This window comes from Ruditapes philippinarum, unplaced genomic scaffold (genome assembly GCF_026571515.1).
Source record: "Ruditapes philippinarum isolate M1 unplaced genomic scaffold, ASM2657151v2 ctg2395_1_1_1_1, whole genome shotgun sequence".
In the NCBI taxonomy this organism is placed as follows: Eukaryota; Metazoa; Mollusca; class Bivalvia; order Venerida; family Veneridae; genus Ruditapes; species Ruditapes philippinarum.
In genome coordinates this window covers 113,995-133,318 of record NW_026854306.1, presented here as the reverse complement: position 1 = coordinate 133,318, position 19,324 = coordinate 113,995, and the positions used below count along the sequence as shown (strand labels likewise).

General features: G+C 33.4%; 1 protein-coding gene across 2 annotated transcripts in view; it reads left to right on the top strand.

The window, feature by feature from the left end:
• Nucleotides 1-4,839: 4,839 nt before the first annotated feature.
• The window catches only part of LOC132739752 (protein naked cuticle homolog 2-like), a 70,031-nt gene continuing 55,546 nt past the window's right edge, over nt 4,840-19,324 (top strand). The window contains exons 1-3 of one of the 2 annotated variants that reach the window (XM_060727538.1): nt 4,840-5,042; nt 7,325-7,357; nt 9,253-9,365. In XM_060727538.1, the coding sequence (XP_060583521.1) occupies nt 5,018-5,042; nt 7,325-7,357; nt 9,253-9,365 (171 nt within the window). In that variant the 5' untranslated portion in view covers nt 4,840-5,017. The remainder of the gene's footprint in view (nt 5,043-7,324; nt 7,358-9,252; nt 9,366-19,324) is intronic. The other variant, XM_060727539.1, reaches the window with a different exon arrangement.

The following is a 19,324-nucleotide window of genomic DNA, read 5'->3' as shown; positions in this document are numbered from 1 at the left end:
TTTTACTTTGAGACCATACCCCGCTTTTCATGGAATGGCCCGAACGTGTCATATTACATGTTCCATGATGACCGTCGTATGAACACATCTGCAGATGTTTCAAAGTTTCACCATTTTCGTTGAATTCTGATAGGAGGAGTGGACGGTAGCTTTCAATTTCCAGTACTGTCTATGAACAGGCTAACGCAAACCGAACCGGCGTTCTTTAGGGATTATTCCGACCAAATGCCGGTCTGTTTTCAGTTTGACTTCCTGTAAAATTTACAGCAAAGAACTGAATATAAGAAGACTTTTCATTGGTCATTTTAATATTACAAAATAAAATCTGGGAATCTCATTGGCTATTCTAAAATAATATGTAAAGGATAGTTTTTGTCATTCTAAGATAGTTCGCCATTATAAATAAAATGTAAAGGATAGTTCTAAAATGAAATGTACGGAATATTTCTTTAACTTTCTAGTTAAATTGCTTAGATATTTAAGTTCTGTTTAACAATACTTTTTGCATCAGTTTATTTAACCGAGTTAAATTTATTTAACACATGATCTGAGTTTTAAAATTTGTCCAAAATAACGAGAATAATATCAGAACTTATCAGGTACCATTAGTTTATGATGTTCAATAAGTGTCTAACATATTATATGATTAAAAAAAATTGATGTGTTCAATTGATATGATGTTTATAATTTTTATATATTTTTGCACATTTATCAAGTATTTACAAAAAATAAATGCCTCACGTTGGGTTCACTAACCGAAACAGTGCATGTTGTTTAGAAACATGTACATCTTAAAGTGTTCCATTTTTCAAGATTAATAACACTACAAAAATTATTATGTCATTGTTATGCAAGCTATGCTAACGTTTCTATATAACTTTGCATGGAAAACTAAGAACTAACATATTAAGCAAGTTAACCATTTTTACTTCGGTCGAGTATTTTTTTAAAGACAGTTCTTGTTTTACTTCTCTTTAATAAGAAACATCTTGATAGGGAAATAATAAGCAAAAAGCACAAAAACAAAACAAAAACAATAAATGAGTTTTTAAGCATCATAACCTTCTAATTTTTGAAACTGTCCGGCCATTATCAATTTTGGGGACATCAAGATGAAAACCCAACAGTATATTGGTTGGACTGGACTGCGCGTGGCAAAGGCTTTTCACTTTTTATGCAATTTTGCTCTTTGCCATTATCTGTACATGTTGAATGTGGTCATTAATTTAACATTTAGCATGCCTTTCAAATTCCACTGTTATATTACAATATTTAGTGGTAAAAATTACAATATTTTGAGCGTCTGGTAAATTTTGGTTGTGCTTTCCTTATAGGTCTATATAAGTGACATAAATTTGCATAGTAAATTTAGTAAGGCTTGACCTTGCATTATTAAAAAGAATATAGAAGTTAATATCTCCTAATAAATTTAATGTTATTACTATATTTTCATTCATAAAATTACAACGTTCCGGCTTCTAAGGGTAAAGTTTTTTGTGTTTTTTTTTTTCATATCAAAGACCTTGCAAAATCCTGTTTCCTTATCCTTTATTTACATATTTAATAATTGAAGAAAACATCCAAAACACGTTTAAAATATTATACAAGTTGACCCATCGTGGCTTTTTAAATTTGTCGAATGTGTTTGGAAAGTATATATAAACGCGGACATGGGGCGGATACACGGGGGTGGAACCCCATATGAATCTCAAAAATGAGCATCGGTAAAAATGATATGTGAATTTCCGCTGCACCAGATGTGAAGCATAATATCAGATGTGACTGGAAAAATAGGCCGATCGCAGGGTAAGTTTTCATCTTTTCAAACATTTATATAAAATTCAATCCTTTTTTTAAGAAAATCGAAATGTGATTCTACCCTCCTGACTCTCCTCTATATTACCCCTTGTTGTTTTGAATTTCTATGCAGTCTTCATCGAGATATTCTTTCCGTCGTGGGTTCTGGTGTGTCCAAAACATGCAATATGATGAAGAAAATGTCACTAAACGGACTCAAAAAAACATAGATTTTACGAAATCTCACTACAGGTCGATGCTAAACATTCAAACAAATCCTGGTTTATATATTTATTGAGATTTGGCTACATACAAGGGAATCGCTGCTCAAAATTGCATTTGAGCTCCAGATGTGCTGAAGAGATTCATATGTGCATAGCATTAAAAATTTGCAACAATCTAGAATTAATTCTATTGTGTATCATTCTGTAATAAATACTATTATCCGAAATAGACACATTTTCACGAGACGAGCTTGAATAATAGTATCCATATAGAAAGAGATATAAGACATTCTGCATACGAAAGGTTTTTAATATACGTAGATATGGTGGGAAGGCCTTTTTTGACTTATTGACGTTGTGTGTACTGCAATCTTTCCCTTTTTATGCCAAAGGCCTTTTTTGACTTATTGACGTTGTGTGTACTGCAATCTTTCCCTTTTTATGCCACCATGCATTAACTAAATTAATTAATTAATTAATTATTCACTCAATTGCACTGTCTGCTTAATAGGAGAGTAATGTGAAGCGTGTTTGAATTTGTTATGATGCTGTAAGAAAGTTAGTGATAAACTTTTAAAAAAAGACCAAAGAAGATTTGCATATTTATTTTCCACATGAAGAAACGTCCCTGCAGTATATTTACCTGGTTCACTTCATGCCCACAGTCGCAATTATGGGTCAATGCCTATCTGAATTTTATGCCTGCTCTGTAATTCTTTGAATGGTTTTAAAGAAACTTTAACATATCTTAACCGTATTGAGCGGACATGCGAAGCTCATAATGCACATAGATTGTTTCCTGAAAATGTTCATGTACGCAAAAAGATCACTAAACTTATTCTCCGCTTTATAACTGTTATTTCAGTGGGAACTGTAAATTATAAACACTTTCGTAATTCGTTTCTTTTGTTATTTTTCAGGAAAATGGGTCGTTTTCTAGGCACAAAAAAGAAAGGTTTAAAACTTTCAAGAATAAAACGTCACGTGTATCGTGAAAAGAGGAAGTCATCAGCGCTTACATATCCTTTTTTCGCCTTTTAAATTGTCCCCATGTGTCAAAAGATTCCGCGTATCGCAGACTCCAAAGTCCAAGAATTCACCAGAAAGCGCACGTATTACTTTTTCCAATTCAAAGAAAAAACGCTTAATATTCAATTCACAACTATATATTAAGTCCCATGAAATGTTCTCCACAGAAAGGATTTGCAAAGAAAAATAAAGTCAGTTGCAATGAACAGATAGACATTATGGATGACATGGGTTACATAAAAAGTAACCAAGGTTTCGGGTGGGAAATTTAATTTATGGAAAGAAGCCAATCATAAATTGAAATTTTATGTTTATTAAAATTCTCATTTCTGTTTATCATGCGATAAAACAGTTATAGTATATCGAACTCGATCATTATGTAGAAATATCATGACCTGGGGCGGCATCTCGGGTTTTCCTTACAGACAATGTTCTCGGCCCATATCCTGTAAAGAAAAACCTTCGATGTCGCATCAGGCCATGATATTTACACATAACAGTCTGTCGCTATAACTATAACTTGTGGAATATTAAAGTTATAGATATTTTTTAAGAATGTAAACATTATTAAAGAAACATATTATATGACACGATAGGTACTCATAAGAGTACTATCCGCTCTGCGTCAACATTTTCATGTACTCGAGCCTTTTAGTATTTCTAATGCTAGTATAAGCTAGTAAGCTCTGTCACTGTGGTAATCAAACACACTAATGTTACAATTAAACTTTCAGCCAAAGATGCAAAACCTATATTGTTTCTATACATTGGCTATTCAATGATTATATGGAAGAGGTCCGTAGTTTTGTAGATGGTTTTCTACATCACTTATGAATCTGTTCAGCACATCTGGAGCTCAAATGCAATTTTGAGCAGCGATTCCCTTGTATGAAGCCAAATCTCAATAAATATTTAAACCAGGATTTGTTTGAATGTTTAGCATCGACCTGTAGTGAGATTTCGTAAAATCTATGTTTTTTGAGTCCGTTTAGTGACATTTTCTTCATTCATATTGCATGTTTTGGACACACCAGAACCCACGACGGAAAGAATATCTCGATGAAGACTGCATAGAAATTCAAAACAACAAGGGGTAATATAGAGGAGAGTCAGGAGGGTAGAATCACATTTCGATTTTCTTAAAAAAAGGATTGAATTTTATATAAATGTTTGAAAAGATGAAAACTTACCCTGCGATCGGCCTATTTTTCCAGTCACATCTGATGTTATGCTTCACATCTGGTGCAGCGGAAATTCACATATCATTTTTACCGATGCTCATTTTTGAGATTCATATGGGGTTCCACCCCCGTGGGATATATGTAAAAACAATATGGGGCTAAAATTGCGCCGACTATTTATAATAAATATTCATTTGCAAATCCATCAAAGTTCACCTTTAAAATCTACTCTTCACGCACAATCATTATAAACGGTGATTTGCTTGATAGCCGGATATAATAATTTCAGTATTTTCTAATGTTATTCGTAAGCAATTTCGTATATCGCGCTGTCGGTTAGATCAAAGGGAAAATGTTAGACAGGTCCATTTCACTTATCGGGTTATACTTAATTACTTTCGAACGAATACTGTGAGATATACCGCATTTAGAAACTCTTATGTGTCGTACTGCATTGCTTTTATGTTTATCAAATTCAAAATTGTCAACAAAATGAACTTACACCTTGCAAGACGGCTTTGTTAAAATATAATCATAGTAAAATCTACAATTACCCCCTGGCCGAAGATGGAACAGCCCATCTTGTCAATCAATGGAAAGTCCCGCCCTCAAATGTGTAAAGAGCGTAAAGTAATCGGTGCTGGAAGTAAATAGCAGTGTGAAACAAATATTCGTTGGATTACCGACACACATTTCACAATAAAATCAAGTTTGTATCAAAGTGGATTAATTTGTTGTTTCAAGTTTGGATTTATATCATTTGTACCCGAGATGGATGATTAAAGAATGGGTAAAAACGCGAGTAAACACGGTAAGTGTTTCCTCACTGTCCGAAGGCTCCCCTTCACGGCCTTTGTCAAAATTGTCGGCCCCTGTGATCTTGTTGTTTTGTGTATTGGGTGTTTACCCCGTGTAGGAGTACACACTGGGTATTAAGTAGGGCATAGTGCATGTTATGTGTACAGAAGTACCTGTGTGTTGTTAAACGTTTAGATAGGTAGATTTAGTTTACTGCTTTTGTACTTATTAAACCCAGTTATTGTATCAGTGTACTGTACAGTATGCATCAATCAGATAATTTAATACAGTACTGTATGCTATCTTCCACACAATTAAAAAGTGCCACAGAAATGTTGACAGAATTTTTGAAAACCTTTTGAAAATTGATCATATACCGGTGAAAGTAAATGTTGCTTTGTGATATTGTCATTTTATGGCAATGTGGAAAGCATCAGCAGATCAGGGTCAGCTTGGTCCTCACTAACTCTAACTTACTTGGCCAAGAGTCCTTTTGACCCAATACCAATTTGAAATGGGTCAACTCGGCTTATATTTATTTGTAAATATTAATGTAGATTAATGCGTTGTCGTTCACCAAGCATTTAGGTTAAAATGTTCATTTAAAGTACAAATTTTAACCTAATATGGTTCTACAAGTTTCTTTGAGTTAGAGGAATATTAGCTTATAATGGGTCTTCAAGCGTCCATGTTTATGAACTATGACACAACTTGTGCCGCATCAGATAAAAAGCAAAAATGTTTAATCACGGCAAGCCATAACTAGAATATATGGGACTTTGTAAATTTATAAATAATTTCATAACAAACTGTACAGACACCTAAGTTATTTTTGTTTCAAACCTTATTTTGTACGAAATATTTTTAAATGGCATTGCATGTTGTTAACATAATTGTTTTCTATATATAGATCGAGTTATAGTAAATACACATGAACATAAGTTGTCAACCAAATTACAGACCAAAAACATCCTATACATGTACATCAATACATGTTGATAACTGTTTTTAAAAATTGGCCAAGTTGACCCATGCCAATTTGTTTTAGGGAAGAGTAGACCCTTTAACTTTGAAAAAAGTAACAAATAATATAATTTATAAACAGTAAATTATATTTATAAAGTAACAAATAATATAAACAGTAAATTATATTTAAAACAAATATGATAAAGATGTAAATTTTGCAGTAACAACATTGTTTCTATATAATTCTTAAAGAATGGAGTTTATATATAGAAAATATGCAAAAATCCAAATTGGCATTTGATATTTTTTGATACCATTTTGGTTAAAAAAACAAGTCAATTTGTAGTGATTGAAAACAGGTTCTTTTATCAAATTCATACAATACAATCTGCTGGAACCAAAAGTGATTGACGTTTGCAACTGGAAGCAAGCCAGACCAGTCTGCACGTCCTGCGTTAAAAATCACTGTTTAGAAATGTTGGCCTTAAATTGTGCCATTTGATAGGTTTTAAAAAGACATTTAAGGCAGATGAGGGCAATGGTGTTATTTAGTCATGCCATTTTACAGCTTAATTTATTTGTAGAACAGGTAAATTAATGTCATCAAGACTCGTGCACGCATACAGAGGGGGGGGGGGGGGGGGGGTAAACCGGGTCATGACAAATATACAGGCAGGCCTGATTGACTTATTGTGCGATTTGCATTTATTATAGCCTAAGACATACTCATGTCAATATAGGATAGCATGGCATATTACAGTTAATCCGGGCATCTCCAGCCACCAAAATTTGGAAGTCTGAGACTACAAAATCTCTGACATTGGATTAGTCACATTATAAAGATAAAGAAGTTACATTTTTGAAACATGCTGAATTTGTACAATGGACTTGCCCTGCTTTGAATTTGGAACAGTCCATTAGAAGTGTAAGGGATTTCAGTATTAAAATACAGAGAAAAAAAACAACAGTATAGTTGTGAATAGCTGGTCAGATTGCATGATTATATAGGTAAAGAAGGAAAAGTATTAGATCATGTAAGTCTCAAGCCAAAATCAAGGAGTAAATAACTCCCGAATTTCCATTAATGGAAGCCCTGCTTAATTGAGCTGGCCTGGCTCTAAACTGGTGGCAGAGGCCGTTCTTACTACCGGTTTCTGCAGGTTGAGGAATTGAAATTGATTAATTAATTATGTTTTGCATGATCAATTTATTTATGTTATTAAATTACTAACACAGCATGATTTTATCTTTTAGTAATTGATGTAGTTGCATTTTTATTTTATTTCATGCTCCGCCCCCTGTTCTGCTTGATTCACAAATTGTACACAGTTCATCGACCATGTGATACTCCAAACCGTGAAGGTATGCCTCTTAGTTACATTGTATGTAAAATGTAAAAATCACCAGCCTGTGAAAATCAGCCTGTGTTGTATATATAATATATTAAATATATATAAGTATTGTTATTTTGTTCTTGTTTTGTTTTTGTTTTTTTGTCTTTGTGTTACCATTTGAATTCGATAGATTTACATATCTAAAAAAGACTATGAATTATAAATAAAAGCCTGATCTTGAATTGTTCTTAGTTAGGTAAGAAATGTTCCGTTAATATGATATTTAAAGGGCTTTTGGACATATAATGTTGTTTCAAGGACAAGAGCTCAATTCATGTGTTGGGCACGAAACTTCTGCCAGGATAAATCTCAGGGATACAAACTTAATTTTGGAGCCATCTGCTAAATTCTAAGTACAGGATACAATATCATAACTCGCCCTGTTGCAAATTGCTGGGTATGAGTGAACTTTGGATCCCTGAATTGTAAAAAGATTCCTGTTAAATTATTTTTTTTCCAGAAATTAACAATACAGTTACTGTAGCATAAAAGTTGTAATTATGTAATTTATAATTTATATACTTAAGCTTGACTGAAGATTAATTAAATTTGAAAAATCCTTAATTAAAAATAACCGCGACTTTTGAGTTGACATTAATCAAGTTTGTAATTGTGATATTTAAAGTTACGACAGTTTTAAGTATAACCATTGAACCACATGACATGCTCACTACTGTTTGTAAGTCAGTTGCAACCAACCCTGCGCCCCCTGCACAAGGCCTTGGGATAAATTAGTCTCAGGACTTTAACTTTTGGAAAATCAAAGCCCTGTTTTAAAATATGTCAGACAAAGATGCAAGTCAGTTTATTAAATGCTGTGCAAAAAAAAAACAACAACAACAAAGCCCTGTATTGACACAATAGTGCTTGAACATTGATAGAATGTAATGTTAAGGTAGAATGTTGAATTCTGAACACTGCAGTAATGAAAGCCAAAGGGCCTTAAAGCCTCTAGGGAGAGGAGGGGGAGGAGACTGGGGTTGGGAATTAGCAAATGGCTATAATTATGTTATAATAAGTGCATTGCTAACAAGTACCATATATGATATTACCTTTATGTACTTGAATGTTATGAATGGCTTGAAATTTGCCTAGTGTTCTGCATCATTACTGAATGTCAAATTATTTATGACTAAATTAGTTCTGCTAATTCTTTAATGTGCCGTGAATGTACAATTTAAAGCTGATGCTGTAATTGATAGAAATACAGGATATATTCCCCAATAGACAACTCGTAATTGTTTCCCTCAGATCAATTAGGAGATAGGGTCATGATTTAATTAGTTAATAACTAAAATAGTAATAAGTTAATACAGCTCTGATGAATTTGCCTTTTTCTGTGCCTTTGATATTAATAAGAATTATCTCAGTGGTATATTTATCTGGATTAAAATTTAAAAAAAAACAACAAAAAAACAACAATGTTAACAGTTAGAAATATCTAATTTTTCAATTTCCATTATACCTTTGCATTTTGTTATGGAATTCCCCAGCTTTGAATGTTGAAAGGAATTTTTTATTGTCTGTTGATTAGATAGATTCAGTATTAAAGTCCTCAGAAACTATGACTAGACTGTTAAGTTTAATAATGACTGCAATGATCTGCTTATTTATTGATCCAAGTAAATAGGTTGAGCCAAACTTTAGTATCAGCAGTGCCGGTTAGTTCCAAAAAGCGGCTTTGAGAGTAGTTCACAGATTTCATCGTGATAGAGCTAAAATAGAATTACACCCTACTCCCCACCCCATTTCTGTCTTGTTTTAAGATTGACTGAGTACATGGCCAGCTTTTAAACCAGAGGAACAATGTATTCTGTCTTTATTGTCATATTAAATACAAATGTGATTTCTTTTGCATTCCAGAGTGTTTCCTTGTGAACGCCCATCTGAACAAGGCCTGGGAAGAGCAAATTTGGAAGAAAACCACCAAGACTGGTTACAATCTTGCCAACTACAACATGAACCAGTCTATGTCTGTAAGTACAATCAAATTACTACACAAGTAGCAGTATTTAACCTTTGACCCGAGGATCTGACTGGTTTGATCAGGAAGGGAGACCATTTTGCATACACAAATCAGATAGTTTTACACATGAATTGATTTTTCTTGTGAGCTCATCAGGATGGCACAATATATTATATTATATATATGTATATATACAATATTCAGTTAAATTGGAGCTTAATAGATGAATAAATTAATATATATTTATTTTCTCACAAAAACTAATGTAGTTGAAAAAATGTAGTTAGAATTTGCAAAGTTTCATTTACATGATTAACGATAGGGTCCATTTGTGTAAACATTCCATTTGACCCAAATTTATTACTTTTTCATAAAAATTGGGTTTGGAAAAAAAGGGAGATAACTGAAGAAAAAAGAAGTATGTAAATAAAAGGGGGCTAACTTTTTTGCCGTCACACATATTATTTGATTTGAAAGTGATTTCAAATCTGTTTCTACAGATCATTTGAGATAATTGATGCATGTTCAAGTCAGATTTATTGTATTCTAAGTGGAGACTATTCATAACTGTGTAATATTACATCTACATCTTCTTTATATGCATGCTAAGACATAAAATTATTTTGAAAACATGTATGACCAGGCCATTGTTTTTGTCATTTGTGGATATTGTTGAGTAAATGAAAAAGAAATTGTAATGGGTATATATGATTATGAATGCATTTCAGGCCTTTTTGAAAGTAAAAGACACAACAGAATCAAAAGTGATGAAAATCACTTCAAACCAAATCTGTTATTCAAATTGTAATAAAGTCTCGACAACAATGTTTCTTAGAGTGTGTAGCGAACATAAATTCTGTATTTTATGATGATTTCTTTTCTTTTTATAGTCGACTCCTTATATTGATATATTTTTATGTTTTCATCCATAATCATCAAAGAAAACAGTGTTACGGATACGTTATTATGTGGAAAGAAGGGCAGACAGCGGAAAACCGCAAACAAAACACTTTGGTGAAAAAAACGTACCAATTTAAATAGCCGTGTTGTAATCAGAGATTATGTATAGAATCAAAGTATTTTTCCCATTCATGGATTCAGGTGGAAAGAATAACACGTTTGGGATATGCAAGTTGAAATTTATTTAGCCGCAGTTTAAATAGCATTTAAATGTCTTTGATCTTAAGTTCAACGTATCCTGTACCCCAGACAGCGACATAAGTCATTTCATTCAATAGAACCCACAAACAAAATTTGAAAAAAAAGTGGGAGGTGTGTTTTGTATTTGGGGAGGGGGGGTGTAATGTTCTTTAATAAATTACACATGTTTGATGCAGAAAAAAAAGGCTTTTTATGTTTATTTTTATTGATGAAAATGAATATTTTAATACCAGGTTAAAAGTTTACGGGTACATTTTCAAGCTTGTGTGATTTTGATACCTTAAACTTTAATGGCAAAGTGTTTGTTTGGCTTTATAAAACATTCTTTGTTAGTCTAAGATTAAGTTTTCTTTTTTATGGGATGATCATCCCTTTGAACTGATAAACAAATGCAACAAAAATACAGAAATTTCAAAACTGGATTTTTAGGATTGAATTATGTTTAATCCTTGGCTTGCTGGTGGCAACGAATCTACCCATGCAACCACTTCAGACCATAGATGTGCTATCTGATCATGGTCTGCACTGATTACTATTTCAACCGCCTCCGTGGTCGAGGGGTTAGAGTTGATGACTTCTAATCCAGTTACCTATCTGTCGTGGGTTCGATCCCCGGGAGATGCTTTGGTAGTTTAGCGCGGAGGAAGGTAGTCTAGTACTGGTGTAACTCTCCAGGAACGATTGTTAGGAAACTACCTGCCTATATGACTGAAATACTGTTGGGAAAAGGTGTAAAATGAAACAAACAAACAAATGATTCCTATTTCATTAAGTATATATTTTGAAATTGACCCTAAAAATGATTAATGGACATAATGGTTATAAATGTATCAAAGATACCATCGATAGTTCTTGATTTAGGTGTGGAGGACTGTGGGATAGTGTTTGGGTTAAGGTTTTACCTTCAGTTTGTCCCTGGTTCAATTTGGTGGTGGGGAGAGGGTGCGGGTAAATATCGACTATACCAGCAGAGCAGGGCCTTAAAAGACATTTTGATAATCCAATAGTCAGTCAAAGTCCCTGCTATTCCTTGGAGAGAGGGGAGTAACAACAATTGACGTGGATGCATTACATAAACTCAGTCAGCAAGATGTTGTAATGCATTGATGTGTAATCAAGTGAGTCTTATAATGGTAAGGCAACAGGCTAGACCGATTAGTAATGTTTTATTTCATTTGAATAGTTGCTTAATCACTTTGATGTTTGATCAGTACATGGGAGCTTTGATCTTGTATTAGACAGAATAAATTATACAACATTTTCAGAAATCTATAGAAAAGCATTTGCTTTGGCAATCCCATTGGCTGGAGTGTTTGGTGCATATTTTGTTTATCTGTGTGTGTGTTTGGGGTACCTTTGATTTGAACAGACTTGAAGGGAAAAAACAATTGTTTGTGAAAAATTCTTCCTAGTTTCAGGATTGGCTTGAATAAAGGGGTGTCCTTGGTGCATTGTTTCTTAGAGTTGTGTTAATTGCAGGATGCAGATGGTATGAAAAGCCTTTGAAGTCCCTTTTCCTCATCTTGGTATAGGGCTAAAATTTGTTTTAAGGTTGTTTTTGTATTGTTTTTAGATCCTTCATCAATGCTTTTTGTTTGGTTTTCAAAGCTGGTTAGAGCCTTTGTTATTCAAGAAACCTTGTCTTTGAAATTCTTTAGTGGCTTTAGCAAATGTGTAAGTTAGAATTTATTAATTTACATCTGATCATAAAGTTAACATGTGAAATCATTGAGGTTATCTTTTAGATAAATTTTGTTAACATATTAATCATTTATATTTATTTCTATGATATCATTTTTAGCTCGACTTTTCTATGAAAAGGGGAGCTATCCTACTCGCCCCGGCGTCGGCGTCGGCGTCGGCGTTAGCGTTAGCGTTGGCGTCACACCTTGGTTAAGTTTTTCGTACCACCCCACTTTATTTCAGAAGTATTACAAGTATGGCTTTGAAACTTACCATACTTGTTCACCATCATAACCTCCATCTACAGACAAGAGTACATAACTCTGTCAAGGTTTTTGACAGAATTATGGCCCTTTTTTGACTTAGAAAGTGTATTTGAGCTTGGTTAAGTTTTTGTACCACCTCACTTTATTTCAAAACCATTGGAGGTATTGCTTTGAAACTGACCATACTTGTTTACCATCACGACCTTCATCAACAGACAAGAGGACATAACTCTGTCAAGGTTTTTGACAGAATTATGCCCCTTTTTGACTTAGAAAATACATTGAATATGGGTAAAATCCACTTATTGCCTTAACCCTTTGAGATATTGCTTTGAAACTTTTAATGCTATTTCACATCATTACCCCCATCTGTACGCAAGAGAAGGTAACTCTGTCAAGGATTTGTTTTAAAAATTAAGGCCTTTTATCGACTTAGAATCTTGGTTAAGTTTTTTGTACCACCTCACTTTATTTCAAAACCATTGGAGGTATTGCTTTGAAACTGACCATACTTGTTTACCATCACGACCTTCATCAACAGACAAGAGGACATAACTCTGTCAAGGTTTTTGACAGAATTATGCCCCTTTTTGACTTAGAAAATACATTGAATATGGGTAAAATCCACTTATTGCCTTAACCCTTTGAGATATTGCTTTGAAACTTTTAATGCTATTTCACATCATTACCCCCATCTGTACGCAAGAGAAGGTAACTCTGTCAAGGATTTGTTTTAAAAATTAAGGCCTTTTATCGACTTAGAATCTTGGTTAAGTTTTTAGTACCAGTCCACTTTTTGACTGAACTGTTTGAGATATTAATTTGAAAGTTGGAATACTTGTTTACAATCATGATTCCCAAACATGTCCAGGAGAAGGTAATTCTGTCAAAGATTTTATTTGAATTATGGCCCTTAACTGTCAATGTTTTGTATTATAGGCAAGCACTAAAAAAGTCGAGCGCGCTGTCTTACGGACAGCTCTTGTTAGCTCACCCAAGCACAAAGTGCTTAGAGGAGAGCTTTTGCAGTGACACTGAGTCCATCATAATGTTGACAATTTCTTTATGCAACATCTCCTAAGCCGACTGGTGGATTTTGACCAAACTTCATAGGAATGATTAACTTAGGTGGTTCTTTACAAAAGTTATACAACCAGTTCAAGTTTGATGCTTTTATAGATCACAGAGGAGCTTAAAATAGAGACTTTAAAAATTAAAACTTTAAAAATCTTCTTCCCAGAAACTACAGTACAGTGTACCCATACCTTAGATGTTTGGCATGTAGCATCACCATGTTCCTCTATAAATCATGCTCCTGGGGTCAAGTTTGGTCCTGCCCCTGGGGTCACTTAGTTTATATAGAGTTATTATAGACTTACATGGAAAAAAGGGAACAAAAAACGCTTACAGTGATATAATGCTTTGAGTTTAAAGGCTTCAATATAAAAATGTCTTACAATCTCAGTGTATTTAATGTTTGAACTAGGGAACTTAAACCTAATATACCAGTTAAGATGATTTAAATAGCATAACACCTTTAACTAAGACTTAAAGAAACACGGCCATTATAGTTTTTATTCTCGTTGTCTTCGCCAATGACTGTCTGAATTACTCGTAAGTAAGATTGGAATCAGATCTTTTTTAGAGTGTTAATTACCGAGTGTTTGAAATGGTTCACAAACGGCAGATCAAAGGCAGTGCCCGCCCCATAGCCCATTGTTGTTAAACCTTGATTTCCCGTTTATTGATAGTAAAGGAATCTCATTAAGGACGTTAACAGATAACAATACATGAAAGGATGGTTCTCTGAATTAAGAATTATCTTTATCATCTACAAGGGTATTCCATGTTGTTCACAAGGACTTTGTAAGTATATGAAAATTGGTATATTTTAAGTTGGACGCAATACCGTCGTATTCCAATTGATATTTAGAAGTAGTAGCAAGCGTAATGATATGATGTGGCGATATATAGAAACTTGAAGTAGATTTGAAGAATTGTATCATTGTAAAAGATTTCCTTTTCATGTACATTGTATCATCCGTAATCATATACTCATAATAGTGTGATTTATGGTGGGATATTTGATTTTGAATGTTTTTTAAGTCACAATGACATGGGTTAGGGTCAAGTAGTGACTTTTCCAGCTGTCATGCAAATAGTGGAAGGCTGCAAGTGCCACTGCATTTTTTTTAACCAGCTCATGTGCAAGCTATCTGCAAAGGGTTGCTATATCTATGGAGGTGCAACATGGTAACTGGAATTAATGAAACTATACCGATATTGAATTTTGCCAGTGCAATTGCTGTATCAAATGAGGTTGATGTCATAATTTAATATTGATTTGGTTGAAATTATGTTTGTAAAAAAAAGGTTCTTAAATTCCAATGATTATACATACTGCTATATTCCATTCATGTTTTGTGTACCTAACCATGTGCATTGATATATTCATGTTTAGTGTACTTCTTAACACGCCAAATACCTTAAATGGACTTGTCCATTGTTCCGTCTGGACAAATACATTTGATTCATTTAATGGAAAAATTTCAAATTATTTACCAATTGAATAGCGAACAGTGCAGACTATGAACAGATGGCACAAATGTGCTGACTGATCTTGGTCTGCACAGTAATAGATGGCCATTCATGGGTAATTCAGTTGCTCCCAGCAGGCTATTAGGGTTTACCTAATGTTCACTCTTATTTCCCATCTTTGCATGTCAATTCAAACTATATTTATCTCAAAAAGGACTACAAGAAAATATAAACCACCTGATTAAGTATTCAAGTTAAATTTAGGTATATTAAAAATATTTTCTGATGTAGAACACATTTTCAATTTTGTTTGGTTAAGACTGTTAAAACATTTGAGTGAACAGGTTTTCAACAGGAGAACTAGAAGTATCTACAGGTATATTTATTTTCAAAGCCGGTTAGGTGGACCGACCACCAAGATCTGACCAAAATGTGCTAAAATCAGCGGGGAAAAAAACAACGAACACCCAAAAAAACCCAAACAAATTCAGTTTGAGCTCAAAACATGCATAGCAAAATAGTGTTTCCTCACAACCTGACCTTGAAGTCACATGAAGGGTTTAAAATGTAAGATCATGAAAAGAAAAGTTTTTTTCAATTGGAGTTGACAAGTGGGCTTAAGAAAAAAGTAGGTCATGTTTTGTAAAAAGATTTGTGTGTTAATGTCTGTCATCTGTTATGTTATCATTTTCGTTTTGTTGACCTATTTTCTTGTGAGACATGCGTATAAACAACATGTTTACAATAGTGTAGGAGTTCATTTCAGTGAACAATTTCAACATGTTGAGTGAAAGGTGAGGTGAAAGTGTTACCTAACATTGTATGTAATGATATGCAAAAAAATGATGTTATAAAATTAAAATATAGAGGGTTTTTTTGGTGGATGTAATTTTAGAAATGATTTTGATTTTCGTTAAAGCTCATGAAAAGCTATAATGGTCTATAGTGGTTTGGCTGGGTTGCATTATATATAAATCAAATCCGTGCTTAAATAAAATATTCAGTTATATAAATAATGCGGTACTTGTCTCATTTTATCAGCTGTTGTTTGGGTGCAATAAAACTTAACTGTACTCATATAGATGTCATGAGAATAATTACTTATAAAATTTGTTCCCAAGTAATTTGTCAATTAAAAAACCTATGAAAAAACTCCTTTTTAATGTGAAAGTTTTAGACCCCGGCTTAGATAAATTGTAAGTTTCACACAACACTGGGGTTGTTTACTGGTACTAACGGGACCCGGTATTGAAGGCATCATCAAAAGACAATTATCACAAGAGATCAAAAGGCTGGAAAATTAGAATTTCTCACTTTAAGACAAGTCTTTTGATGTTAAAAGTAGCAGTTATTTTTTATTTCAGCTTATAGGTGCAATTAGCCATAGTGGTGCAATAAAACTGTTGTCCATTTAAGGTCAGGGGAAAATGTATGCTTGTGGTTAAATAGTTGATCATACAAAAAATAATGTTCTGACCATATTGTCTCTACCAGGCCCCAGGAGAGTAGCAGGGACTTTAAGTTTAAAAAATTTTGAAGGCCTGTGAAAATCTCAGCTAAATGCCCCAATATTTTTAGATGAACATATTCCCGGCTATATTTTTGAACCAAGAGAAAACCCTGAGGTTATGCATTTTGCAATAATGATTTGCTAATATTTTACTCTGCCTGGTATGAGTGTAAGGGGTAGGGTTCCCATTTACTGGTGTCAATATAATTTGGGTATTACATAACAAGTTTATAAATTATATGTCATCAAATAACCAAAGCACAAAATTTTTATTAAAGGAATGAATTTATACAGCATATTAACAGTCGGTCTCAAACCATCTAAATGGACTTGGCAATCTTTCAGTCAGGACAACTATATGAAATGATAATAAATAATAAACTTTACATTTCAGTCGTAGAATTGATTTTACATCTTTTACCCCTAGCCTGCTTGTGGTGACTGAAACTTACATACTTACAAAACCAGTGCAGACAATGATCAGTTGATTGGCACATTTATACCATCTGGTCATGGTCTTAACTCTTCCGCTCACTCAGCTACTTGGGGGCGTCCATGGCCGAGTGGTTAAGGTCGTTGACTTCAAACCACTTGCCCCTCATCGTGGGTTGGAATCCCGACAGGGACTTTGGATTATTTCATGTGAGGAAGCTATCCACAGTTAGCATAGGGTGGTCTGTGGTTCTACTCAGGTGCCAGTTTGTGCCTGAAATAATGCACGAAAGCGCACCTGAGGTCTTCCTCCACCAGTAAATTTAAAAAAGTATAATTAATGATTTTGTCCAGAACTGTTTGCTATTCAGAAAGTAGATATTTTGAAAATTAATTTAAAAGAAATTATAATTGGTTTTGTCCAGAACTGTTTTATGTTCAATATAAGTATAATTTTATGTTTTGAAAATTAATTAAAAAACAAAGAAGAGGTTTTTGTCAAGTTTGAGATATATTTATCTGTTACAGCGTAAGTCCGTTTAAGATATTTTGTACATACAGGGTTATTAAGTATAAAATAAAGAGAGTCCAGGGGCCCCTGAAATAAAAGATATGGAGAGAAGATAAAATAAAAGAAAATTATTCAAGGCACTAATTTCACATACCTGAGTTTTTGCATTATTTTTTGTAAACACATGTCATTACTTCAAATAAAAGATTTAGTGGATCATTGTTAAATATGTTTTGCTTTCCTTGTTAATAAAAGATACCTTAAAATAGCCAGCAAAAGGCATATCAGAGATTACTTTTATTACACACTAGTATTTTTTTCGACATTCCTGTTTCGACATCAAAGCGTTTGTCCGATGTTGATGAAAGGGAATAATTATCGTATGATGATGTATTGTGGTATAGAAGTCCGGCTTTGAACTCTTTGCCACTATAGGTAATACAAGCAAGTCGAATATATCGTAAAGAAACAACCTTCGGGGCTCTCGCTCTGTGGCTGAAAAATGAATAATTAGTCATCTACATCTATGTTTATCAGATCCTATGTTAGTATTTAATTAATGGCTTGGCCTTTGATTTTCCATCCTTTGAAAAGAAAATAAAAATCGTGTAATTCAGGCTATCTAATATACCTGTCAATACTTGATTGATACATGTATTACTGGCGAATTAAGTCTTTTTAAGTCTGGGGAAAATTAATATAAAAGATAGAGATAGTGTAACTACATCATGTAAGGTAATATATTTGATTCAGAGAATTTCTCCTTAATTAGTAGCTTACTTAATTAATAGTTTTCACATTATCACTATTGTTGCTTGATTAACCCTTTTATCTCTAGATGCGATAAAAAAAAGATTTTTCTCACCTTGAAATATCATTATTATCCTTTATTGTTCATATTATATTAGGGGTCAAGGGCATCCGGCTGTCGCCATTATAACTACGTAGTATGTTTTCAGAGCCTTTTAATGCCATCAGAATATTTCAAGTGAAGCCAACTCAGGTGTTTATTTTTAGTTTTAAAATTAACAGAAGAAAGTTCATTGGAAGGAAAGTTTTTAATTAAATGAAAAAATGAATGGCCGTCTTAAATATAGTGACTGTGAGTATCGGGTAATCATGAATGAGAATAATTCTGTAGTTGATGCCAAATAAGATAGCGTAAAATAACATTAAGTACTGTATTAGTTGTAAAGCCATTTAAGGTCTAAATTGATGCAAATATACAGTATTATCTATCATTTAGACCTTACTAATGTTAAATATATAAATTAAAAATCATATAAATATGAATAATGATGGATTTCAAATGCCCAGTAGGTCATTGATCCCGATAGAGATCTTATCACTGTTGGGGAGGTGAAACTCTGGCCAGAATAACAAAATTGATATAATAGCCCTATCAGAAATAATTGCCGCCCCTTCACAATCAATAAAATAACTAATACAGCACTGTCTTTGAGAGAATGACTCACAGGCCAAAAGAAGTGCTGATAGGCTTAAAATAGTAGTATAGAAACTGGAGGTTGGAATGTGGGGTACCCTGAAATGACCAGTTGATATTCACCTGTATACAATGTGTACAATAATGCAATGTGTCTACATACATTCCCATAACTTCAAAAAAATGATCAAAGTTCTAATATTTTACATACATTGAAGTGATATTTATGCAATATACATCAGATTACAGTCCGGTTTTTGAAAAAATTAATTTTGATCATTTTTTCACGAAAATCAATGAAAACCCACCGTTGGCTTCGTGGGCTCCTATTTGGCTGGGACATAAAAAATCCATTACATCATTTTAGTCGTGGTAAACTAATATACAGTAGTAATCACAATAAGAAGCATTTGGGGAAAACGGT